Source organism: Pygocentrus nattereri, chromosome 26, assembly GCF_015220715.1.
Source record: "Pygocentrus nattereri isolate fPygNat1 chromosome 26, fPygNat1.pri, whole genome shotgun sequence".
NCBI lineage: Eukaryota > Metazoa > Chordata > Actinopteri > Characiformes > Serrasalmidae > Pygocentrus > Pygocentrus nattereri.
The window spans coordinates 16,862,350-16,889,219 of NC_051236.1; the positions used below are offsets into that span (position 1 = coordinate 16,862,350).

At 36.9% G+C, this 26,870-nt stretch overlaps 2 protein-coding genes across 3 annotated transcripts in view; both read left to right on the top strand.

Annotated features, from left to right (window-relative positions):
- The window catches only part of grm2a (glutamate receptor, metabotropic 2a), a 78,844-nt gene extending 66,434 nt beyond the window's left edge, over positions 1 to 12,410 (top strand). For both annotated transcript variants that reach the window (XM_037535170.1, XM_017712653.2), the window contains 2 exons: positions 10,404 to 10,581; positions 11,934 to 12,410. In XM_037535170.1, coding sequence (XP_037391067.1) covers positions 10,404 to 10,581; positions 11,934 to 12,007 — 252 coding nt within the window. In that variant the 3' untranslated portion in view covers positions 12,008 to 12,410. The remainder of the gene's footprint in view (positions 1 to 10,403; positions 10,582 to 11,933) is intronic.
- Positions 12,411 to 17,686: 5,276 nt separating this feature from the next.
- On the top strand, positions 17,687 to 26,652 carry parp3 (poly (ADP-ribose) polymerase family, member 3). Its single transcript, XM_017712652.2, has 11 exons — positions 17,687 to 17,773; positions 19,295 to 19,497; positions 19,785 to 19,910; positions 20,778 to 20,957; positions 22,238 to 22,376; positions 22,694 to 22,917; positions 23,570 to 23,725; positions 23,900 to 23,977; positions 24,155 to 24,332; positions 24,933 to 25,076; positions 25,252 to 26,652. Exons 2-11 carry the CDS (start codon positions 19,318 to 19,320, stop codon positions 25,434 to 25,436), a joined length of 1,590 nt encoding a protein of 529 aa, XP_017568141.1. The 5' UTR covers positions 17,687 to 17,773; positions 19,295 to 19,317; the 3' UTR covers positions 25,437 to 26,652.
- Positions 26,653 to 26,870: the final 218 nt, after the last annotated feature.

Genomic DNA, 26,870 nt, shown 5'->3' on the forward strand with positions numbered 1-26,870 from the left:
TTGAAGTCTGCCATTTTGGATCCAACATTAGTTTTTTCAATGGGAAGAGAGTCATGTGACACATCAAACTTATTGAGAATTTCACAAGAAAAACAGTGGAAAACAACTTTATTCTTTCATGAGTTATTTACAAGGTTCTGACCACTTGTAAAATGTGTTCAAAGTGCTGCCCATTGTGTGTCAATGGAATGTCAATGCAACCCTCTTCTCCCACTCTTCACACACTGATAGCAACACTGCAGAAGGAATGCTTGCACAGGCTTCCAGTATCCGTAGTTTCAGGTGCTGCACATCTCGTATCTTCACAGCCTAGACAATTGCCTTCAGATAACCCCAAAGATAAAAGTCTAAGGGGGTCAGATCAGGAGAACGATGACCAATCCACTTTCTAGGAAACTGTTCATCTAGGAATGCTCAGACCTGACACCCATAATGTGGTGGTGCACCATCTTGCTGGAAAAACTTAGGGAACATGCCAGCTTCAAAAGTGGATTGGTCATCGTGGGCCACTTGAATGGCCCCCAAGGTCTCCCGAGCTGACCCCCTTAGACACCACTGTTTTTCTTGTGAAATTCTCAATAAGTTTGATGTGTCACACGACCCTCTTCCCATTGAAAAAAACTAATGTTGGATCCAAAATGGCCGACTTCAAAATGGCCACCATGGTCACCACCCATCTTGAAAAGTTTTCCCCCTCCCATATACTAATGTGCCACAAACAGGAAGTTAATATCACCAACCATTCCCATTTTATTTGGGTGTATCCATATAAATGTATGTCCAGAATAAATTTAGAATACATCTTGATAAGGTACATGGGAAGAACCTCTGGTATAATTTTTACTTAATTCACACGGTTCCTTGTTGTTGCTCATTAATATGTTTCATAAAGCAATTGCTTACAATTTGAAAGAAGTGCTTTTTTTGGTCTCATTGTCTGCTGCACTTGTGCAAACACAAATCTTGTGTAAAACCAATGCTAAGTTTTATCCCTTCTGAACATGTGCACTATGGAGGAGACTGAATATGCATGTTTAGTTTGTGTATTCTGAATATGAAGTCCGAGTGCTTGGATTCCGTTATGTCCCATCACTGTCAAACACTGTACGTGAGCATAGGAATTAGCCTCATTTTGGCATCACCTTGATTCTGGTGGGGTTATCTGACCATAGAATTTGGTTGCAGTAAAAGGTCCAGTGATGATTAGCAAAGTCCAGGACTGGTTTGCTCCAGGTTTGCATAAGTTTATACTTAAGTTTGTGTGTAAAGTCTTTACTATGACCTTTAGTTACACTAGTTTCAAACTATTCCTTCACTAAGTTTTGACTTAACTAGTATCAACTAACTTATGTGTGCATTGCTTTAACATGAGGATAACATGTTCAGAACCAAGCAGTGAACTCTGACTTGGAAAAAATATCCAGCATAGAAGAGAACAAGGTGTACAGGTTAAATTAAATTAAACTAATTATTTACAGCCACTATCTGTTTGTTCTTTAATATTTCCCTCAGACAACCAAACATGCAACTTTTTAAACAACAATTTCTGGATAATCAACACAACAGCGGATCAGTAAAGACGTTTGGGCAGCTGCTGAGTCTCACTGATGAAAACACATACAAACTTTGAACTGAGTTGAATTGAACTGCATTCATATATTACTTTGCACCATTACTCAAACTATAATCTCACACTATAATCACATGCTGAGCATTTGTAAACACATCTATCTGATCGTAAGATTATTAAAAATAAGAAATATTGCAGCCTGCCTAAACATGCCAGATTTATGATTTATTAATGGACTATTATTGGCTTCTACTATGTATTTGTTCCACTTGATGCCTACTAGTTAAATAAAATAAGCCCCCAATCATCACCGTTGCCTGAGATAACGTAGATTTGGGGCATGCCATTTTAAGGCCATGTCCTAATGAGGTCTATTACCCCAAGGCAGTAACAGAAACGCATGCTTTAGGATTGTGGATGTATTCCTAAAATGCTGCAGATCAGATCTTTTGAATACCTTTATTATTAGAATAATGGTCTCTGTACTAGAATGTGGTTGATTTAAATATTTTTAGGTTTTAAAACCATTGAGATTCATCAGTTCAGATCAGTGAAAGCGTTTTTGTCAATCTCCTGAATTGTTGTCAATGAATCCTTTTGCTCAGATCTCTGGTATGACACATTTTCATATTCATATTTTCATTTCTTTGAGAACAAAACCTTGAGCTTTCCAGTGAGCGTGCTCTGAGGATTGCTTCCACAGTGACTCACATCACTCTCCAGACAATGACTGCATGAAATATCTAATTTCTAATTGAAACAATGAGTTTACATGATAAAAACCTCTCACAGCCTCTTGAACTGGCTCTTCTTTTTTCTGATATATTTGCTGCATATGTAGGAGTGTGATTCAGTGACTTTGGCTTATCACCACTACCTGCCGATTCAGATGACAGATAGAAAAATCTCTTTGATCGACTGTCTATAGTGATGATAAAAGGAGCAGCTCTCGTTTCATGTGGCTGAAAAGCTGCTCAATAGAGAAGAAAGGGAGCAGGAGATGATATCCTGGCAAATGATTGCACTATGAAAACACTGAATGGAATCTTTCTGAAGCTCCTTCCATCAAGTGCTTAATGACAAACACCCTTAGATAAATGGTTACATAATCTTCTAGATTATACGCTTTTTGCATTTTTCAATGACCATGGTTGTGTGTGTGTGTGTGTGTGTGTGTGTGTGTGTGTATTTTTATTCCTTTCAGGACAAAAAATGTCCTGATTTTGTTATACAACCCACGAAAACAGGGCTAACCTACAATATCTGGACCAAATAACTTTGTAAAAAAGACAGGCCACAACACAAAAGATTATGCACAGCAAAGTGATGCAGCATTAAATGTTTCTTTTGTTGCTGTGAGTAAATGATGTGACCCCCATGAGCAGCAACTTCAACCAAATGTTTCCTGTACCTGTTGATCAGTTCTGCACATGGGCATGGAAAAATTGACTACTACCATAACTCAGTAATGTTGGTGGGCTTATTTTATGATTTAAGCCATGCCACTACATTTCCATTAGATTAAGGTCTAGACTTTGACTTGCCAATTCCAAAACTAAAAATTTCTTCTTCTCAAGTGTTTAGGGTCTTTATCTTTCGGTAAGACCCACCTTCTGTTGAGCGTCAGCTCCTAGACGAGTGCCCTGACATTTTCCTGTACACTTAAGCTGTCCTGATACTGCCACCACCATGTTTTATAGTTGGGATAAGGATCTTAAGCTAGTATGTTAGGGTTTTGTCTAAAATAACATTGTTCAATTGTATAAAAGTTCAACAAACAAAGAACAAAAGTTCTATTTTGACTCATTTGTCCACAGTACATTTATCCTGTAATCTTATGGTTTATTCAGGTGGTCTTTAGGAAATTTTAAACAGGCAGCAAAGTTCTTATTGGAGAGTAATACCTTCTGCTTTCCTCTTATACACACTATTCTTGTTCAGTATTTGCCTGGTGGTGGAGTCATGAACACTGATATTAGCCAGTGCAAGTGAGGCATGCAGATCTATAGACATGACACTGGGGTTCAATATCATCTCCCTTTGTATTATGTCACTTGCTCTTGCAGTGCTTTCTGTTGGACAACCACTCCTGGTAACAATGGTGTTTAAACTTTAAAAACACTCACAGACCTCATTTAAAAATTGGTCTTGAAAAGAAGCATCCCTTGAAAGGTTGCTTGAAACCTAATGCGGTTTTTGAATGATCTTGCTCTGTCATTTGGCACCTTTATTTTTAAGAGTGTATGTATATACACTTTTATACTATTTTTCTTAAATCTGCACTTTATATATTTTAGCCTTATATTTAATTGTTTTGTGAGTAGAAAGTGCTGTTGGATTGCTGCTCAATTTCATTGTACACTGTGCAATGACAATAAAGGCATCTTATGTCTCCACCTTCTGACATTGAAAAATAAAAAAAATAACATTAATAAACAAAACTGTGTGTGTGTGTGTGTGTGTGTGTGTGTCTGCAAAACAGACTGATAAAAAAGGCAGAGTGTCCTGTTGTAATCTTACAGATGCATTCGTAACAGTATAATGGCAGGAAGAGCATTTAGATGTTTGGCAGATAAGAAAGAAAGATAGGCCTAAGTATAAGGAGGTAAGAGTGACAAAGCATGGGAGGTGAAGGTGACAGTCTAATGAGTTTTGTTACTCAACGGTGTCAAGAACTACCTATTTTGACAGGAACAAGCCACCGGCAATGCAAACTGGCAAATCACAGATGCTGTGATACAGTGACCTGAATTAGCAGTGCTACAACAAAAACAGCCCCACGAAACATGACACAAAATGTTTTGTCTGTCTGCAAACAAGCAAGATCTCATTTACTTACTGCTTTAAACAAAACTCTTAAATAAACTTTAAAGAAACTGTTGTTGTTTTGGTTTGCACAACAGGCTACTCCACACTACTGCTGACTAGCTAGGATTTAGTTTGAAAAAACTAGACATGCTCTCTGACTGAGAATACACAACTGGGGACAACTTCTTGAACTCTTGGTGCTGGACTGTGCGAACCTGCCACAAGCAAAGATATGCCCCTCCTAAACCTGCCCCCAGAATCCTCTGGTCCATGTTCTTTTAACGTACAAAGTAATTAATAGCATAAGCAAAACAAGACATCCAGTGAAACTCTATCATTAGCTACTGAAGATGTTTTTCACTTGCAAGAAGTAATGTTTACCACATGTAATATATTCTCTGCACACACAACACACATTTACATGCTTAATTGGAGTTGTCTGGGGGAACTTTTCATGCTTGCAGACATTACATCTATGGGATAATGACAGGCTTGTTGTCCATAAGGCAATATTGATAGGTGCACCATTCTCAGCCCCCCACCCCACTCTGAGCTCTGGTTTCACAAGGTGTTGGATTGCTTTACACATTTTTTCAAAAGTATCCATTCCCAGTTACATTTAGCCTGACATTTCTCATGGTTGTCCCCATGTTTGTATGTTATGAGAACAGAAAAAACTTTTACCCGTCAGACCAGTGCATAAAAGTACATGTGCAAATAGACAATGAGTGTGACTGAAAATATCCATTAGTTTGTTATCCATTATTTTATGGGTAGAGAAATATCAGAGAGTGCTTGTACTTCTGGGCAAAGCATCTGAGGCTGCAACTAGGAAGAAAGAGAAGGAGAGACACAAAGAAGCTCCTGGAGCTGGAAAGAGAGGGAAACAGAGGAAATATTGTGAGAGATTATCCATTGTTCAGTGAAGTGTGAATCTGTGACACACCGGAGTGGATGGTATGATGTGTTCTAGACTGATAAATACTTGGCTGGCGGAGCAAAATCAGAGTAGAGACAGATCAGTCAGACACAACTGCTCCGCTGAGTCTCACACAGCCTATAGTAACATGCTGTAAATGCACAGTGCCCTGCTGGTCATACTTAGTGCACTGGGCTGCATCTGGTGTGATTGGCTGCATTTGGTCTGTAGGTAACACTGCTGCAGGGAGCTTTCCCTTGAGTTCATGATGGGAAGAAAAAAGTGAAGGAGATACACTGAAACAGACAAAGGTGCATGTCTGTATGGGGGATTCCCTGATTATACAGCAAAAAGAGTGTAGACCGGAGTGTGAATAGAGAGACGAAAAGAACAAGGTGTCCCGTTCTGTGTGTGTGTGTGTGGGGGGGTGTGGGGGGGTGTGGGTGTGTGTGTGTGTGTGTGTGTGTGTGTGTGTGTGTGTGTGTGTGGAGTGTTAAGGCATGGGTGTCTGAATCCCAGCTGAGGCCCATGCTTGGGGGCACAAGGTGTGCTTGAGAGACCTAAACACACACACATGCACATAAACAATCTCTCTCTCTCTCTCTCTCTCTCTCTCTCTCTCTCTCTCTCTCTCTCTCTGTCTCTCTCTCTCTCTCTGTTTTTCTGTTTCACTCTCTCTTTCTTTCTCTCTCTCTATTGCTGTTTCTCTCTCACTGTCTCTCTTTTTCTCTCTGTCTCTATTTCTCACTTTCTCACTCAAACTTTCTTTTTGTCTCTTTTTTTTCTGTCTTTGTCTTTTTGTCCATTTCTTTCTTTCTCTCTCAGTCTGCCTCACTCTTCTTTCTCTCATTCTCTCACTCTGTCTCTCTGCCACTGTCTCCCTGTTTCTCTCTGTCTGTTTATCTCTCTCCCTTCTATCTCTCTCTGTCTCATTTTCTCACTGTCTCAAACTGTCTCTTTTTGTCTTTCTTTTTCTCTGTCTTTCTCTATGTCTTTCTGTCAGTCTCTCTTTTTTGGTTTTTAGTCTTTCTCTCTTTCAGTCTGTCTGTCTCACTCAATTTTCTCACATTGTTTCTTTCTTTCTCTGTGTCAGTATCTGTGTCTCCTTCTCTGTTTCTGTCTTTCACTGGCACTGTCTCTGTCTGCCTCTCTGCTTTTCTCTTTATCTGTCTCTTTCTGTCTTTCTGTTTCTCTCTTTCTGTTTCTGTCTGTTGATCTTTCTCCTTCTTTTTCTCTCTCTCTTTCTTTCTCTCTGTCTCTCTCTTGGCTAACATCTTTCCTGGATTGCACACGTTACTTTTGGGGGAAAAAATCTTATATTGTTAATCTTTATATTAATATTAAAATATTAATAATCTTAAAATATTGATGGATAAATATTTAATGAGACTTGCCTTAAATTACAATATTGCTCCTTTGCATACAAGAGGCATCAGCAGCTGGGGCACAGGGACAGAACAGAAGCACAAATCTTTATTCAGCTATTCTAAAGACTCAAACCGTGTGTGAAAATATTTCTTGTATTTTTTCACTTAAAATATCCTCATTTAATGATATAAAATGTATGAATAATTGAGTCCTTGCAACGAAAATAGTATCTGTTTTTTGTTTTTTTGTAAAAAGCATATAAGCATGGTATGGCATTGTTTGATGCCCTGTATTTAAAATAAAGGGGTCACTAAAATGTAAATAAAGCATTTTTCAATATAAAAGGTTGTACAAAATAAAACAGAGAAAACAAAATAACTGATCATATTAAAAAGGGTGCTGGTTGATATATAATTTTTCATTGAAGGGGCTCAATTATGAAAAAGTAAGAATGATAATTCATTGATTATTCTTTGCATGATTTAACTTGGCCTATTAATGACATACAGTCTTTATCTAATGTATGTATAGCAGTAATGTGGTGTTGAACAGATCTCACCATGTGTTATCAGCCCTTCAGATGAAAAGGTGGTGTGGTGCGTTATCATCTGGAAAAGAACGAGCGAGCAAAAAATCTGTTCTTTCTCCTGAAATGCGCCTCTAATACACAAAGCAATCTGATTGTTAAAATCTGTGGAAAGAGGAACAAGACATTTCCATGTAAGGCTCTAACTGTGTGATACATTATTTAAAGCACTTTGGTTTATTGTTATGCAATGCTTCTCTTTCAGAAAGTCTCCCAAACCTATTTTTGGCAAATAAAAAGCAACACTGTACTCTTTGTAGATCTTAGGCAGGCATTGTGAAAACATGCAGTCTGCAAAAAGGAAAAGAACAAAAAAAAAGGTTCCGTAACACTTTATGTAATGTAGCAATTACAGTATACCTGTTTATCTCCTGATCTTTATGCTTCTTACTCAGTTATCAATCATCAGCCTTAGTATTCAATAACTGCTATAATTACTCAGTAACTGCTATGAAACTAATAAGCAATGTAGTTATGAGTGTGAGGAGCTGAAGTGAGCATCCACATGCAGGTATCTTGGGTTTAAGGAGTTCAACGTATTGGGAAAATTCAGAATATAAAGATTGTATGATGTAACAAATCATTAAAATCGTTGTCACCTTTTAAACCTGGTACTGTATTCATCATCTATGCTTTAATGCAGTGATACAGGTTAACAGGTTAACCATGCCACATTTAATGTGTCTCCTAAGTAAAGTATAAATCACAAGCCATGTATGTTATAAAGACGAGGAGCAGGGTGGTACAGTGAACATGAAATCAGAATAGATCGATTTGGTTCATGTGTCTGGACATATTACAGTTTCTTAGTTGCTTTTTTCTCCATTTAGAAAAGAAATTTTTAAACAGTTAACATGCTATAACTGCTCACTGTTACCGTTTGGCAGGTTTATTCAAGTAATTATTTTGTTAATACATTCCATTTAAAATTTAAATAAAAATCCTTTTTTTTTTCCTTATCACCTTCTTCAGTTCGCCTAAGCAGGAGTCCAAAATTGCAAGTAGTTATACAGTCTTGGGTAGAATCCAGTGTCTGAATGATTCACAATCTCAGTAGGTATGCCTGTCACTTTCAAATTGGTTTTATGTAATGAAGACTAAGTTGATACCAGCTTCATTAAATGATGTTATTTTAATGATTTAAAAAACTGTAAGACAAAATTCCCATAATATTCCATCAAAATACATGTGTGTTCTCTGTTTGGATCTCATTGTGCACTAGAAGACAAAAATAATATTAACCGATAAAAGGAAATGTTCCATGATTTGGTAACATTTAAATTCATGTGAATAGCAATGATACGCCAGTTAATCAGCTAATCCATCTCATCATTAAAAGAATGTCTCAGGGAAAAAAATAATAATTCACATAATTTTTTTTTTACCCCAACTATAATCAGCCAAGGTCAAGATGGAGTCTAAATCTTCCGTCTTTAATTTAGAGAGCAGAGAACCTAATGTTGCTAACAACATCTAGAACTCACAAGTCACCCAAATAGCCTAAATAATTTCTGTAAAAATACAGAAACAAGATTAACAGACCTTCACTGTGTAGCTGAATTCTTCAGGTAGCCACTTTAGACAACATGATCTATATTCAAAAACCACCTCAGGAGTGCTGATCTAGAATTAGTGCTGACAACGTTCGTCATAAATAAGAAGGAATCCGGCCCATAATTAATTCTGCTTTGTGAAAACCAAGCCAGGTGTTTTCTGAGATGAGTCTGTCATTTGTCTGTCATTTAAAGGAATACTCCCGCAGTATGTAACCTGATCTCTGTATATGATCATTTATCACAGGCAATACACGTTTCCCTGTACTTACTGAACTGTATGGACTCAAAACATACTTCCCACTGGCTTATTATCAGGAAGTTTTGAGTCAATAGGATTTATGTTCTTTTAGTACCGACTGAAATTACCATGGTAATCAGCTGTAGATTACATATGTGGAAGATAGAAAGAATGAAAAACACCAGAATAAACTAAACAAATGTAGGTCATGGATGGTAGCTTCAAAATAAACATCATGCATGCAAACACTAAAAACAAATATGTTTGCAGCTATAATTACAGCCACTTTACTAATGCATATCACTAGCTTTAATAAGCATTAGCATAAAGAGCTGAAGAAAACACAACTTCTCTTCATCGCAGCTGTTATTATTATTGTTATACATTTATTATACAAGCGTCTTGAAGTTTTCTTTTTCTTATCATTTAAATCTTTATATTTATCTAATGTAACTATTTTCTGGTTCTGTCTCTACTTGAAACGTACATCTCAATCAATCAGCTTGTGTCTTCGGGACTAACAGTTGTACTAATACAAAAACACCCCTTTGCAGAATTGTATACAACATACAATACAAATTTATATTCTCAAATATTAATATTGTAATATTTATCATATTAAACAAATCAAAAGCATTACTAACTGTAGAATTACATGTAGAACCATGTAATTGTCATTACTATTACAAACCATGTAGAAGCATTGCTAACTACGGATTACATATACAACCATGGAACCTTCTAAATTACAGAAACAATGAATTACAAAGTAGGAAGATGATATGAACTAGAACTGCATTACAGAACACAGAAGATCTCCATTGCTTCAGTTTGACCTTTGCAGTCACTTCTCTGAAAAAGTGCCATTTTATAGCACTGACATTAGTATGCAGAGAAACATCCTAACACACTTCACACTAATTCTCTCCACACGTGCCTGCAATCAAACTCCTGCAACATGCACATGAGAGTCTTTGGAGGAGATTCAACACAGAAAAATCAACACAAAGCTGTGATGACAATTTGTTAAAGCCTTAGATGCTACACTTTCCATGAGTGGCTCTTTGAAGAACAATTTTTGCAAATAAGATGTTATAAATGAAGAACCTTTATAAAGTTTAAAGATGTAAAGTTTCTGCACTCTATAATGTAAAGATTTTTCCTAAAACCAAAGAACTTCTATATCTAAGAGTGTAACAAATTAAATAATTTCCTGCTATATGACTCTAGATGCTGAAAGAACTGCCTGTACAGAGAAAACATTTGAATCTAATGGATTTCTATTCTTCACACTATAATTCAGAAGCTCTGTCTTCAGTGATGTAAAGTTCATTGTGGGTTTATCTGTGTTCTCTCAGGTCCAGACCACCACCATGTGTATCTCAGTGAGTCTGAGTGGTTCAGTGGTTCTGGGCTGCCTCTTCGCTCCCAAGATCCACATCATCCTGTTCCAGCCGCAGAAGAACGTCACCACGCTCAGAGTGGCCACCACCCGCTTCAGTGTCACCACCGGTCCTGGCTCCAGCTTCTCCCAAGGTATAGCACCACTGACCACCAGCACTATTGACTACTAGCACCACTGGCATCCAGCGTCACTGGTGGCCAGTACCGCTGACAACTAGCACCACTGGGCTGACCCCAGCCCAAGCCTGTAGATTATACACCAGATAATCTAGACATACTAACATTTCATCACTGTCATAATGAATCTCTCTAAGCTGTGAACAGAAAACGAGACAGAAAAGCATTCCTAACTTTATTGTACTTTAGAGAACCTTTTTTTTTTTGCAAAAAAGCTCATTTACACAGTGTTCCCCATTATCACAAACACATTCCACCTGCAGAGACATATTTGGTGCCTGAAATTTGCTTCTTTCTGGATCTATGAGGCTCATACATTTAATTGTTCTATATAACTATTATATTAGCCTCACAGCTCCAGTGCAAAAGTACTGAAGCAAACATCAGCAAACATGTCTTGGCCAGTCCACTACACTTGGGTTAAGAGGATATTGTGCATGTGTGATTTTTTGGTGAACCAATTCTTTAATGCAGTGAGATTTTATTTCATGTATACTGGAGCATTTCTATTGGTTCATTTATCATTAAATGTTAACACAATGAAATATGATGCTTTTATTTTTAAATGGTGTAAGAACATATGGATTTGATATGACAGCAATGATTTATATTCATGGTATTTATCCAGAAACAGCATTTTATTAAGCTAGTGTAAATCATTTATATTTTAAATACAGCCTCTGGGGATATTTTGGATGTTTCATCAACATACACACCTTGGACCAATAACATCTACAAACTACCTTGCTGATGTAAAAGTGACAAAATGTCATTGAAAACATCAAAATAATAAAATAAAATACATGAAGTTATATTTTAATGTTTGATATTTTATATATGGTATATATAAGTATATATATTGATGTATGTAATACATATGGATATATGTAAGCATGAGCAGTGAGGTTACTGGTGGTATATTTTATAAAACAATTATTAAACATAACATTATCCTTTTATCATGCCATGTGTAGACTGTAAATCAGAAGCATTGCCACGTGTAGATTCCACACACAAAATCAAAAGAGCTTCTTGCCTTTAAGATTTACAGCGATGGGGTTCCTTTGTAACAGAACCATTTAGTCCTGATAGATTTTATCAATAATAATACTCGTCCTCATTCCCATTTTCAACTTGCTAAATAGACTCTTTTAAATCATAACTACACTTTAACATATAGAATGCAGTGTCTTCAAATTTCATGCGGTAATGACAGTAAAAATGTCTGTAAATCTGATTAGGACAGCATGTGGGTTAATGTCACTAATATTTTTCAATGTCACTAAAACTATTTTTCTGCCCTGCAGCTTCAGCCGCGAACATTGTGCCGACAGTGTGTAATGGAAGAGAAGTAGTGGATTCGACAACATCATCTCTCTGAAAGACAGGAGTTCCGTCCATCTGCCAAACGTATACAGATGAATCTTATCACTAGTCAATAAAACAGGTGTTTGCTGATATTAAGAAGGCCATTCTCAGTAAAGAGGGCCACTTATGTTGTTCTCAACGTGCTGTGAGTACAATTTCCCAATTCTCTCTCTCTCTCTCTCTCTCTCTCTCTCTCTCTCTTTCTCTCTCTCTCTCTCTCTCTCTCTCTCTGAGAGTAGTTAGAAGTTATCAACGGGATGCCAATTGAAACTCTGTATACCCCTTCTTTTTATTGAACATATGATAAAGTATTATTTGAGACATGGAGTAAAATGATAGTAAATCTGTTTAATGTATTATATACAGGATGTTTTTAATGTAGATTTTTGGTGATTCAGGTTTGTGCTTTCTTGTAATTTATGTAAATAAAATGTGTTTTATATAAATATAAAAACAAATTTGGTTGATTCTATTTATTCGCAGCATGATTTGATGATCATGTGGATTGAATTTCTACAATTCTAGGTACTAAACATTGTTATATACATTGTGATTAATAGAAACCTTTAAGGAACACGTTAGATTTCTGATTACAAGACAATAACAAATCTTACTCTCACTCGTCTTGATGCTATTTTTCATTTTGATACTTGCAAGAATTTTCTGTAATCATGGGTCACACAATGCATTCTGTCAGTGGTCAGACCATCATAAATACACGAATGCACTCCTATTATATCTATGTCTGTATAGATTTCCACAGGGTTTTTTACTTTCAGTGGGACCAAGTGGTAAATTAAGGAGTCCTTTAATTAATAAACATTAGTGTTAACAAAGTAGTTATTGGGTCATATTTTCCATGTTGTTTTAGAGCAATTATACTGAGCAATTAGAGCTGAGCTGCATGCTAAACTATAAGCTTTCAAAGGGACTCTGCATTTCCTCACCATCTGTTGTGCTTCCTGAGCAAATACACCAAAGTCACCTCATGAATATAAGAATAAACATTGAGCCCAACACTGAAAAGAGCTCACATCAGTTACCAGAGGAAGCCAAAATATATACACGACAAGAGAGTGGACAGCTGGAGAATGCAGAGCAACAATTTCACACTGTTTCTGCTGCTGTATATTATTTCCATCTAGTGGACTCAGGTCAACGCTGCAACAAAGACATCGGGCTATCAAACAGATTCCACAGATTTTTCAAAATGACATACAATTCAATTGTTGAGATATAAATGATATTGGTTCATTTTAGATAAACTTTCTCATATTTCTTTAAATTGGTAGTGATTAGAACCAGGGCTCTACAACACAAATAGAACCATTTTATTTGATATTTAAAACCAACAGTGAACCCTCACGTGTCCCCTGAGTTTTACAAGTAATGCTGAGGATGGTAAGACAGTGATAAATATTGGGAAAAAAAATCTTTTAAAAAATTGTTTTCATAAGTTTCTTTGGGCAATATCTTGGCTCACAATGCCCTGCATGTACCCGTGAATAGATTTTTAAAATATCATTTAGGCCAAAATATAATATCTTATCACATAACATAGTAATAAATCTTTATAAAAATAGTTTTCTTTGAGGGCTATTTTGCCTTCCCAATGCCCTGCACGTACCCTTCTGCCCTTTTCAGACATCTGGTTCCTATTGCCACCACTGTGGACAATTCTGAAACAGTGATTTTCTCACTAATGGAGCATTTCATGTCAAACTACTCTGAATGACTTTATTTACATCTTATTGAGCATTACACAGACATAAAAAATCTGCTGAATTAATCTTTTTATTTTAATCTTTTTAAGGGATTTCTTAACCCCTTACAAGGTCAGGGCCTATTGGCAGGCCCTAGTTTTATTACATATTAGGCATTAAGGTCCCTGTAATTACTGAATAATAAGACTTAATAAGTACCCTAGGATTTTAAGGGGTTAAATGGTGTATGAAATCTACTTCTTTAATTTTGAACAAGACTAATGTCATGAAAATCTATGAAACTGGAAGCCTTGTAGCACCCGTGCAAAACTAAGAGATGAAAATCTTGGCTGATTCATAAAGTTTGGGGTAAATCTATGTATCTTTTTAGTGATCCATTGCTTTAAATGAGCAGGACACACCAGCTCCTCACTTCTATTTAAGAATAACTGAATCAGTTTGTATTGTTTTCCATGTAGTTACTGAATAGGAAGTTGTAAAATGTAATAGGCCTGTGATTTTAAGGGGTAAACACAGCTAATCAAAGAATGAAGGTTGCTCACTGACACTATTATGTAAGTGCACAATAATTAAAGTCCTGATGAGAAACACCGCAGGCCTACTTTATTGTTCATTAAATCACTAATAAATAACCTGTACTAATGGGGGCCTAGTTGATTAGTCTTCCTTCCAGTGAGTGGTCTGTGGGAATCCAGACATCATGCTGGAAGCAAATTTAAAAGCAAATGACCCTATAAATAGTCATTGGCAGATTCCCAAGGATAGACTGAAGTGATTTGCTCACAGCCGATACCAATTCAAGTATCTGATTAATCGCTGGACAGATATAGCTGAGCCATTAATGTGGACATTTTATAGGCTGTATTAATTGATCTTTTCCGTACAGAAATGATTGTAACTGAGCCAAATGCTTTGATAAAGTACCCTGTTCCCAATGATGATTTCATATGGTTGCATTCTTTTGTTATAGAGTACTTGTCTACACTCCCATGCTTATACCACTGTCATCTATACACATTTTAAACTCTTTTCAGATGACAGCAATTCCTCTGCTGTGGCTTGACCAGGATCAATCACAGAGTTAAAGAAAAAGGCATTTGGCATTTATCATAATACCTCATAGTTCAATTCCCACCATCAAATGACATGGAGGAAATTGTCCTTTCGAGTTGATGAACTGATGTTACAGTGACTTATTCATCCAATGTATAAGACATCATTTATAATGATCAGGTTTCTAGAGCTATAACTCATTCTCTACCAAGGTCAGCTATTCTGTTGGAGCACCAAAAGCAGGAACACTCTTCAATATACGGTGGTATTAATATTTTGAGGGAATAAAAAAATTTAGTTTTAATTCATTTAAAAGAACCTTTCCAAGATACCCCTGGTCAAATGATGTTTTGTTGAAAATAAGTACAAATGCTCTACAAAGAACACCCTTCAGCACAGTTATTATTACATACTAAGGCTTTTTTTATTATTCAGCAACTAAAGGGGCAATGTAAACTGCTTGAGCTATTCTTGACTTGCCATTTAAAGGATTTATTCACAACTGCTGCTTGCTAAATTAAAATATTTCAATAAATAAATAAGTAAAACACAAAATATAAAATGTGACCTGTGCATGAGTGATGCAACATTTTATATTTTGTGTTTTCTTTTTTTCCCAATATGTTAAACTCAGCAAATAAACAGTTCTAACATTTATAGAAAAATGTCCTATATGAGCCTGTTTCCTGTAGAAGATATCTTCACTTATTCTCACTTAGAAAATCAACAAAACATGTAATATGACTGAGGGTCAAACATTTCCATACAACTGTGTCTTAACTAACATTGCATCATTCTATATTTTCTGGACATTGCATGTTAAACTGTGTTACACAATACATAATGGCTAATATCATTTAATGGTTTATTCCCTAATCAGCTCTAACAATCTACCAAAGTGTTTAACATTAGAATAGATATGATGAAACTAACTCTGTAGTAGATTTAAAACATTTTGACTCCTGTTTTCATGACTGCTTTGTTTCCCAGGGCAGAAGGAAATGTTTCAGTGGTCTTAAACTGTCAGGTGCTTTTACACAACCAGTTCACTTTCCAGCAGTAGTAAAACCAGGCAGTAATCTGGCAGTATGACTTTAACAGAGTTATCTATTGTTCCCATTTATGGCAGCTGCGAACCTATAAAGTGCAGAACAGGACAAGGTGCAGTAGACGTATATAATGTACAACATGGGCAGATGTTTTCCATTATCTAATGTCTGAATGGTCTCAGATGGCAAAGAGCTCCCCTTTTTTAACTAATTAAAACAGATTAACAAAAAGTAGGAGTGGACAGATCGATACTGCAGTTTCAATACTATGAGTTTTCTTTGAGGAGCAAACTCAATATCTGTTGTTTAGAACACTCAATGGAGCTCATCCTTATACTCTTTTCTTCTGCTCCCCATTTTCATACAAACAACTGCTGTGCATCCTGAAAGTCACATCAGGATTAAGAATGAACATTCAGCCCAACAGTGAGCTCACAACAGTCACCAGACGATGCCAAACGATATAGCGAGTAAGAGTCTGGACTATTGAAGAACGAAGAGCAGCACGCTCACACTGTTTCTGCTGCTGTACGTTACTTCCATCTAGTGGAGACAGGCCAGCATTAAAAGCCTTTTAAAGTTTATTTATGCAGTGTACCAAAAACCATAATTCAATTTGTATGATTATCTAACCCCTATTTATCCTTTAAAGCAAAATTCCCTTAACTTTTCTACATAAAATCTCTGAGGGTCCTACATAACTAAATTATTAATATGTAAATAAAGTAATTCAGAGTGGTTTAATTTAAAATGCTCCATTGCAGAGAAACTGGTGGTGATCAGAACCAAAATGTTTACTGCCTTTAAAAGCTCCCCTGCAGAAAGATATTAGATGAAATGGTTTTGAATATGCTGCCTGGTGATGGAGACATTGTTTTCTGACTGTTCGGAGATAAAGTTTTGGCCTAAATAATTTTTTAGAAAGCGATTCATGGTGAAGAGGTACACGCAGGGCATTGTAGACACACTAGTCCCCAAAGACTTTTTTTTCCCAGATTTACCACTGTTTTACCATCATAAGCATCGCATATTAACCTGTAGATCCATGTAGGCTCAATGGTGGTTTTGGATAGTAAATAAAATGGATATATTTACGTTGCAGAAGTTGCTATCACCACCGTCAAGAAATCAGATTTAGTAAGTTTCTCTTTAGTAAATTTCCCTGACTGAAATATGTATACAAGCTATGTTCTGATTGAATACGCTTGATTGTGCCTCATTCAAAAGGCAGTCTAAGCTAAAATACTCCTTACAACTACTGTGGGCGCACCTGCTGTAGAGTGAAACACGTGCTTATATGCAAATCTCTGTATCTTTACGCACGGCCACTTTATATGGCCACGCCTCTTACGTTCCTATAGGTCCTATGACGCGTCACGTACGCCGAGTAGATGGATAACCAAACTCATCATAGCAATTGTTGAATTATTTTTGGCTAATGTGAATATTAATGTTGTGGAAATGATCACAGGGGAAAATAGTAATGCTAAATGCGCCACTCATACTGTGCGTTATAAAATTAAAAATAGTTTATCTTTGGAAATTTGTTGGAAAAGGAAATATGATATTGTTAATTGTTGGAACTGTTACTTTATGTTGAAATATGTAATAGAAATGTTGGCTTAATATGCCAAAATAATGACTTATTCCCTCGAAGGTTTGACATAATATTTTGAAAGATTTTGAAACGAGTTAGATCATATTTTCTTACTTTCTCAAGTCAAACTCCCGAGATAATACGTAAAAATCCTGAGAAAATAAGTCATTATTTTAACATAATAAGTCAATGTCAAGAAAAACAACGTTTTCTGAGCTAAACTTGGTTGTCATGGAGCTTTAAGACAGAGGGGTGTGAGCACACAGTGAGGAGCAGTCCCTCCTCCCGGAGCTCACTGACCGACTGACTGACTGAAAGAGAGCTAGATTTACTTAACGTTAAGGGTCATTAGCACGGTGAGTTTGGTCTTTATTTCAGTCAGTCAGCCTGACATAGATAGATAATAGCTGTTAACGGCTAATAAGTGTTCGTATCAAATGTATTATGTTGAGAACATAGCTGTGTCTTGTTCTTATGAATGGTAAATTTCTGGTTAATTAGCTTCAGATTTGCATGCTGTAACTGCGCTAACGTTTCGCTAGCTGCACTGCTAACAGCAGGCTGGTCAGCTAACTTTAATGTGTGCTTCCACGGTATGTAGGTTATCTAGTTAGACCTGAACTTCTGCCTGGGTTGAGCACTGCTCCTGCTGAAACTCTCCGTGCTGTTGTAACACAACTAGCAGGCTAACTAACTTAACCTAGCCGGCTAGCTTTTGGCGTAACGTAGTTACCGGTTAGTGTCCACATTAGCAGAATACCTTTATTTCCTCCTGAACTGTTAGCGAACGTTAACGGGGGATGTTTAAGGCTACAAAAGTGATGTTGACTACATAGGTTAGCTAAGTAACCTGGTCATGAGCCGTGTGTGAATAGCTGAGGGAATCTCTAGGGACTCCGTTGTGATGTGCCCTGAAGAGAGGATATATTTCTATTCAGCGGACACTAGAGGCACTAGAGGCAGTCGGCTGCCGGCATGTCCGGGCAGGCCTTCGGTATTGAGTCATCTTACTGGAACTCACCACTGCAGCCAAATCCAGATTCATAACCGCCCTACATTTGAACGCTTGGCTCAGACGTTTCTCTGCTTTTCGGCTGTGCTTGGCTTCGCAGCCTCTGCTGTTTCTCTGTCAAGAATAGTTAGACGTGTTTTCGCGTGATCGATGTGAACTGCATATAGAAACGGTCCCAAGGGATCCAGACACCCCTTCAAATTTTAAAGCGTAATTAAATAAATGCCTGCTTTATTCCATCACTGAGAAAAAAACAAAGCTGTTTAGTTTGTGTTGGGGTGAATAACAGTGGTTATGTTTACATGCAAAGATTTTTGCCAATCCGATTGAAAACAATCTGATTACAGATTCAGGCTGAGGTGTTTATATGATCACTCTGTTCAACAATCTGATGAAAATCTTCGTTTACATGCTCACTGCAAGTAATCAGATGCAAAATGACGCGCATGCGTGGAGCAGCGCTTAGAGTAAACGTTACCATGACAGCGAACATCACGTGAGGTCCAGTCGGCGTGAGATGAGTTTCCAGTTGGCGTGCTTGAGTTTTTAATGGCTTTAAACTGACGTCAGACTCAGAAAAACGTCCTTCACATGCACTTATAAAGGAAGACCTCGTGCTCTGAGACACAGAAGCTGGCCGTCCGTCCCACCGCCGTCTTTTAAAGCTCAGAGTATAAACCTCGTCTCCTCTGCAGACCAGTTTCTGCAGTTTCTTACCTCTAAATGGTTTAACCTCAATGCACATGCACTGAAATTCTTTTCTATTCTTGTATAAAACTTAATGCAATCAAACATTAGTCAGAGCATGTAACTCTGTGAATAATCTTGTCGTATAAACACTGAAATTAATGTATAACTGCTCCAGGTGTGTTAGGAAAAGGAGAAAGAATGGCACCAAAGAGAAAGGCAGCATCTGCAGCCAAAGCGGGAGGGAAGAAGATAAAGCAGGAGCCTGAGACTCCAGTAAAAGACAAGTTTGCATCTGCTAAGGACGCTCTGAAGGCCACAGGACCACAGACTAAGGCCAAGAGGAAACCAGACAGCTTTTGTAAACTGTCAAATCCTGAGGTTATGACTAAACATTTTTTTTTCCATATCCATTTTAATTAATTGTTGGTTGAGTTACAGTTTACAGATGGTATCCACTTGCACATATCTTACATCACTATCCATAAGTTAAAACCACAAAAATGATTATTTCTTTGTATTAAATATGCGAAAATGCAAAACACCCTACCATAAATAGTGTTGGGAGATCTGTGTCAGTGGTACGGAACACATACAGGAGTCAATATTTATTTCATACATAACTATTTCTCTGTGAAAACTCTCATACCAATTATTTGGTCTTACAGGTACACGAGGACTACGACTGTATGCTGAATCAAACTAACATAGGAAATAACAACAACAAATTTTATGTGATCCAAGTCTTAGTTGTTGGAGGAAGGTACTATTGCTGGACAAGATGGGGCAGAGTGGTAAGTTTCATTGGTGTCTAATAAAACATTCTATTAAATTAATTATAGATTGCATTATTGTTTTACATCTGACACAGCAGGGCTGTATGCATATTTTTTAGTGCTAGCTAAAAAGTCTACAAAGGTTAAGTAGCACAAAGAGATCTTTCCTAGCACACACAATTCACTTAGTACAGTTTAAAACATATTTTCATAATGTAAACATAAATTGCTTTTACAAACAGTTTATACATAACTGAGAAATTAGAAGCTATTAATGAATTTACTTATTAAAAAGTTTCTGAAACCTTAGCAGGACAAAAAACAGCATACACCCATACAAGGGGACTCTGCCTTTTCTCCTAGGTTGATGACATGCCATGATTTTGGCTTGTTGTTGTAACATGTAAAACTGAAAAAAATGTTTTCATTGTTTGCTGTTCTGTTCTAGCGTACCTAGAGAAATAACCACACTACCTCATGTGCCTCATTAACAATGCATCCATGACTACGCACCCTTGACACTGAGCTAGCATCAAAACACTCATGTTTCATGGCAGGATAATAATATAACATCCAGTAAGTTAGTATATTGGCTTTTGTTGGTACACCCCGATTAGTCCATGTGTAGTGTTTGTTTCTATCACAGATTAAGCAAAATCAGTGATAGCAATGCACACAGTCGAGTGAGTATTTATCTTTGCAAAGAATATATGAGAATATATTCTATATATAGAATGACTCATGATCAAAACTGTCACACTGTGCACACTGTAATTCACTCTTAATTTTTTTTTTTTTTTTTAAGTATTGAATTTCAATACCCAGCCTTTTTACTTCTGTTAGTGCTTGTAGAGTTCTCCTTACCTTTATTCCTTTCCTTTCCAGGGAGAGTCAGGACAGAACAATTTAGCTGGCCCTTCAAATGTTGATACTGCCACTAAGAACTTTGAGAAGAAATTCAAAGACAAGACGAAGAACAACTGGAGCGATCGGGAAAACTTTGTCTCTTACTCCGGGAAGTACACTCTGATAGAGGTGGATGGGGACCAGGATGTTGAAGTGAAAGTAAATATAAAAAAAAAAACAAATTAAGAAATTAATTAGTAAGATACTGTTATTTCAACAGTAAGACTAAATATGACCTATATTTTCAGCAGTTATTTACCTTAAGCCCTACTTGGACAGGATTCGTTTTCCATGGGGAGGTGGGGTAATTGCAGTTTACCTCAGGACATCTGTATTGTTTATGAGTGATTCTTACAGGGAAAGAAATCTCTTTATATGACATAGATGGGAGTGGATGCTCAGTTTATGCATGCCTCACTCCTAAAAAGAGTAGAAAATGTTAAAACATTTAGTTTAGCCATTATTTCATTTGCTTCCATTTACCTCGCTGTCTTAAGTGAATGCCGTGCACCATTAGCATCACCGTTATCTTGGGAGTTTACAAGTCAACAACAGCTCATAAAATCAAAGCTTAATAACTGCAATTTTTTTACTGAGTACACATGAGACAAGTGAGGTCATTTTTAGTGCATTTAGTAACATTTATTTGTAAAACCCTATTTGGATGGCATTTGTTTTTTCACAAGGAGGTCGGGTAATGTGATTTTTACCAGCTTTTCTCAGTGATTTTACGCTCGTCCGAATGTGCCGCGCCAGTCTGCCAGACTGCGCACCCCTGCTTCTATAAACATTCCAGTGCCTTTTACCTGCTATAAAACCAGCCATAAAATTAACCTCAGTTTATATTCAGTCTCGTGTTGACATGTTGTTAAAATACCATCATGTAGAAATAAAATTTCTTAAGTTTGGAGACACTCAAAGAAGCATTTGCTTTTGTTGTCTGTGGCTAAATCAAGTTGATATGTAACATTATAGTCCTATCTTACATGTACTAAAAAAAAGTTTGACCTCATGCAGAGATGATGTAAGCTGATGGTGATGCTAACTGATGCACTGAATTCACATAAACAACATAATGACTAAATTAAATGTTTTGACATTTTCTTATTTTATGCTGGGGTGAAGTTTGTGCATAAATTGAGTAGCCATCTTTATCATTTCAGATTTCTTATTTAATGCGAACCGATCATAAACATTACAGACATCTGATGGTAAACTGGCATTACCCACCTCCCCATGGATGACTAATTCTATCTGGGTTTAAGAGTATAGTAACCACTTCCCACATTAGCTCCAACAAAGGGAGTCACCATTGTTTGTGTCCCCAGAGATGTGATCTGTGAAATATACTATAAGTAGTGAGTTGTTTTAAAACATGTGAATACTGGTTGGTTAACTCCTGCACTCTATCAATGTTGCTGGTTTTATGTGTTACTCAGGTTGATGCTGTAGATGCTGGAGCTGCGACGGTGAAAAAGAACATTCTGCCATGCACACTGGACAGTTCCACTCAAAGGCTCATGAAGTTCATCTTCAACAATGACATGTTCAAAGAAGCCATGGAGAACATGAACCTCGGTGTGACCTCAGTTCAACTTGTTTGTCTGGTTTAGACCTCAAGATGACCAAAGACTTTAAATGTACTTTCTAAACCTGACTTACAGCCAAGGCAACTATTTTTTCCTGAAGTGTACTGATTTTCCTGTAGTACTTTCTCCAGTGAGACAGTATTGCAGTGATTGAGGCGTTTATTAAAGTCAGCCCTCAAAAAGTCAGTGTAAGCTTGATTAGGATGTCTGTTTTTCTAAGTCAGTTTCTAAGCCATCTTCACAGAGCAAGGCATGTTTGAAAATGACAGATCTTGTATTTCTAACTAATTCTGTCTCCTTACACAGACATTAAGAAGATGCCACTGGGGAAGCTGAGTAAGCAGCAGATTGCAAAAGGGTTTGAGGCATTAGAGGAGATTGAGGAGGCCATAAAGAAGAAAAGTAATCAAAACACTTTAGCAGAGATCACTTCTAAGTTCTTCACCATTATTCCACATAATTTTGGCCGCAGTAGACCCCCTGTCATCAACGATGCTTCCATCCTTCAAAGCAAGAAAGAGATGCTTCTGGTAAAGTGCTTCCCTACATTTTTTCCCTTGCCTTTCATACATTTTTTTGATAGTTTTTTGCACTTCCTAGTTTGCATTTCCTTTGACCCTTCAAGACATCCATAGTTGCAGCCTGAAGCCCAGCTACTTGTGTGCTGTTGCTGTGGCTCTGCGTCTATAGCCCTCTTTTTAAATACAGCTATAAAATATCAAGTTCCATCGATTGTTCTCTTGATTAAACATAGCTCCAAAATATCATTTACAAGCAAAAAAAATGTACTACTTATAAGGTAAACTACACTGGACAGTGCTTTTGGGAGAACTATGAATTAACAATCCATAAACTAACAGAAGCAATGGTGGCAGTTTCCAGTTTTCATGCTCACCCTGCGTACATGCATGTTTGGGTTAAAGCTCATTATTAAAGATTAAGAATGCATACTGATGAAGGTTATTTTGTCCACTTATAACAAAATCACTGCTTTTTAAATAGAAAAAACTAATTTCCTAGGTTCCAATAAGAGCAAACAAGATGAATGAGAGGAATTGCAAAGAACTACACAAATTACCGTGAATAATTACTATGAATAATTTTACATGTTTGACTGCTCTAAATCACATGCATGTAAAAACAGTTATGGTACGTGTTCTCTCTTGTTTTCACCCCTGGTAGGTCTTAGCAGATATAGAGATAGCCCAGTGCCTCAAAGCCGAGTCAGAAAAGGCTAAAGAGGAGATGATAGAGACTGCGCCTCATCCAGTAGACCAGGACTACCAGTCTCTCAAATGCAACCTCACCCTGCTAGATAAGAAATCCAATGAATTTAAGGTACACTGGCCTGTTAAAATTATTTATTCATACAACAGCAAATACTTGATGTATAAACCTGAATAAAATGCTAAGGTTTAGAGTGAATTGAGAAATGCTCTAACATGTATAAAAAAACCTAACAGCATATTTAATGTCTGGTTGCCATTTGCTATTTCTTTGACTTGTTTTAAGATTATTGAGAAGTACTTAAACACCACTGGCCGTGGACTCACCATAGTAGATGTATGGGAAGTAGACAGAGAAAAAGAGGTGAGATATACGTACTTTACACACAGTTTAACATGATAATATGATTATGTGCAGTGTGTAGAATTTTCAGTTGCTCAGATCCTAGATGTTATAGCTTCACTCATTCAGCTTAACTTTCCAATTAAATATGAATATTGCAATGTCTGTGTTTGTGAATGTGTATCTCTGCTTGTGTAGGCAGAGCGCTTCAGTGAGAACGATACTTTGGAGAACCGGAAGCTGCTATGGCACGGCACGAATGTGGCAGTGGTCGCAGCCATTTTGAAGAGCGGCCTTCGCATCATGCCCCACTCTGGAGGACGGGTGGGCAGGGGGATCTACTTTGCCTCTGAAAATCAGAAATCAGCTGGTTATGGTGAGGACTGATGTCTTGCTCATTACGTGTCATCACTGGAATAAAGGAGAAACTAGGAAACAGTTAAGATTGTCTTGAAACTTGGCCAGTTTTCAGTGTGACATAATTACCACCACTGGTACCTCCCACATGCTGTTTTCAGTAGGCCTGTGTGATAAGGCATATCGCTGATGATTGACAAGTGAGCTGATGACAAAGCCGATAATCTCACTATAACTGGGGAGAACAAATGAAATTTTAAACAGCTTGCTACACTGTGGATAGGGCACTGTCTTGCCTTTATTTATTAGATTTTTTTTCTGGTAAAGATTAAGACTCAACTCACATGTGGTTACCCAAAAAAGAGGAATCTGTTACAGGTACAGGCCTAGCTGAATTCTGGAGCATCTGCTTTGTAATCACAGAAAACACCTTGGTTTCTTAATTCATTGATCATGTGAACATTTTGCCATTCTGAAGTTCTTCCACAAGGGGAAGAGGCATTAACCCATGCCAGTAGTACTTCACAAATTTATATGTAAAAATATTTGAATTTAACGTGTGCACAGAAAGGCACCATATACATGTCTTTTTTTTAAACTTGGTATCCTTTTTTGGCAGTCTGCCCTTCAAACAATATTGGGATTATGTTTCTCAATGAAGTTGCTCTGGGAAGAGAGCACACCATCACTGTAGATGACTGTGGCCTAAGAAAGCCTCCTAATGGCTATGACAGTGTGGTAGCACGTGGAAGACAAGAACCAGGTTGAATCATCTTTCGTTTCCTCAAAATACTTTGTAAAAGTGGCTGAATCTTCTATTGTGGAAGCTGTTAATATCCACAGACATTTGAACTAGTTTTATGTAAAATTCTTACTCTTGTAGTTATTGAAACCTTATGTCCTTAGTCATAGTTCTTTTTTTTTTTTGACCTTCACAGATCCCTCAAAAGATGTCATCATTGAGTTGGATGGTAAGAAGGTGGCAGTTCCACAGGGAAAAGCTATAAACCAGCCTCAATATGAAAACAGCCATTTCTATAACAGTGAGTATCTCATTTATAAAGAAAGTCAGTGTCGCATCCGTTACCTGCTGGAGCTCCGTTTTAATGGCACTACTAAGTAGACTGGGAAAAAAACAGGAAATTGTTCTGGTAATAACATGAAGGTATAAGTTGCACTTTACTAAGCAAAAGACATTGTTCTGTCAAGAGTCGGATTTGTTGACATATCAAGCATAATTTCACTTGAGTACAGTATGAGATCAGTTGGCAACCTGGATTTATGAACCTACTTTTTCATGTGAGAGACACTTTAGTAAGTATTTTTGTTGCTTTATAAGTGGCGATTACCCATGATGTATTTTTTTTTTTTTTACTGTGAATGAATAAACCTTCTAATAATTAAAAAAAAATTTGCAATTTACATGTAAAGACATTTTGAAGTTAAACATTTACTTTTTTTCAGTTCCAAATGTAACATTTTCAATTTTATCACTTGGATTTTTTGTTTGGAAAAGTCAGGTTCATGGTAGAGTTAGATGTTATATTTCTCTGTTCAAATCTTGTGTTTTATTAAAGTTACATGGTGCCACTATATTCAACCATACTGCTTGAGCATTGTATGGGCAAATAGACTCTTGAAAAAGCTTGAGAATTGCATCTAGAATATGTGCATCTCCATGATGTAGGTGTAAAGCAACATCAATTGATGATTTGGGCTTCCTTTCAAAGGAGCTTTAGTTTTAAATGCATGTCAATTTGTCACGTTATTTGATACCTTTTCATCTTACTTCAAAATTAGCTTTTCAAAAGTCCTACTTTGCATAGCTCTCATTCCAAATCCCTCAAAATACAGTACAGTGTGGTTGCTAATGTTTTTGTTATAAGTGTAGCATTTTCAGGTACTCTCTCACAAGATATTATGATGACCCATTCTTCATTTACTCTTATGTGTAACACCTTTGAATGTTTTATATTTGTTTGGACATTGTTCCTTTTGATTATGATAATACATTTCTTAGTATGTTATGCAGAGATCACTTCATGCTTCTGCTTCATTCTTTTAGCACCATGACAGATCAGTAATAGTGGCTACTGATGTTTTTTTGAAAGTGTAAACGGTTTGACACTTTATAACGTATCTCTTCATATTGCACTTAAGGATGTACTGTAGATTTTGGACAGCATTTAGCCAAAGACTTTTTTTCATGCTTCAAAGTTATATTGCACACTTGTTATAATAGATTCTGAATGAATGTTAAGGTCCTAAGAGTGCCTTAGTGATGTTATTGCTGTAATAACAATGCAATGCAAAAAATAAATAATTGTGTTAACCCCTCATAGACTTTGGCATTATTGGTACTGTAGCCAGTAGATGTCGCTATAGTAGAGAATTTACTCCACATCTGCCCATGCACTCAAACCCCTAACATTCTGTTTGCTTAACAGGGCCAGCTGTATGCACAGTGTTTTAAAGGTCTATTAAATGAAGCAGACTTGTTTGTTCATGCTCAATTTCATTAGCCAAGGTTTACTTCTATCCTTTATTGTATACAAAA

Bases quoted from the DNA above. Each gene is read 5' to 3' on its own strand.
- parp3 (XM_017712652.2), top strand. From the start codon at position 19,318: ATGGCACCAAAGAGAAAGGCAGCATCTGCAGCCAAAGCGGGAGGGAAG. The intron at 23,726-23,899 runs GTACACTGGCCT...ACTTGTTTTAAG, and splicing joins AGAAATCCAATGAATTTAAG to ATTATTGAGAAGTACTTAAA. The intron at 25,077-25,251 runs GTTGAATCATCT...TGACCTTCACAG, and splicing joins ACGTGGAAGACAAGAACCAG to ATCCCTCAAAAGATGTCATC.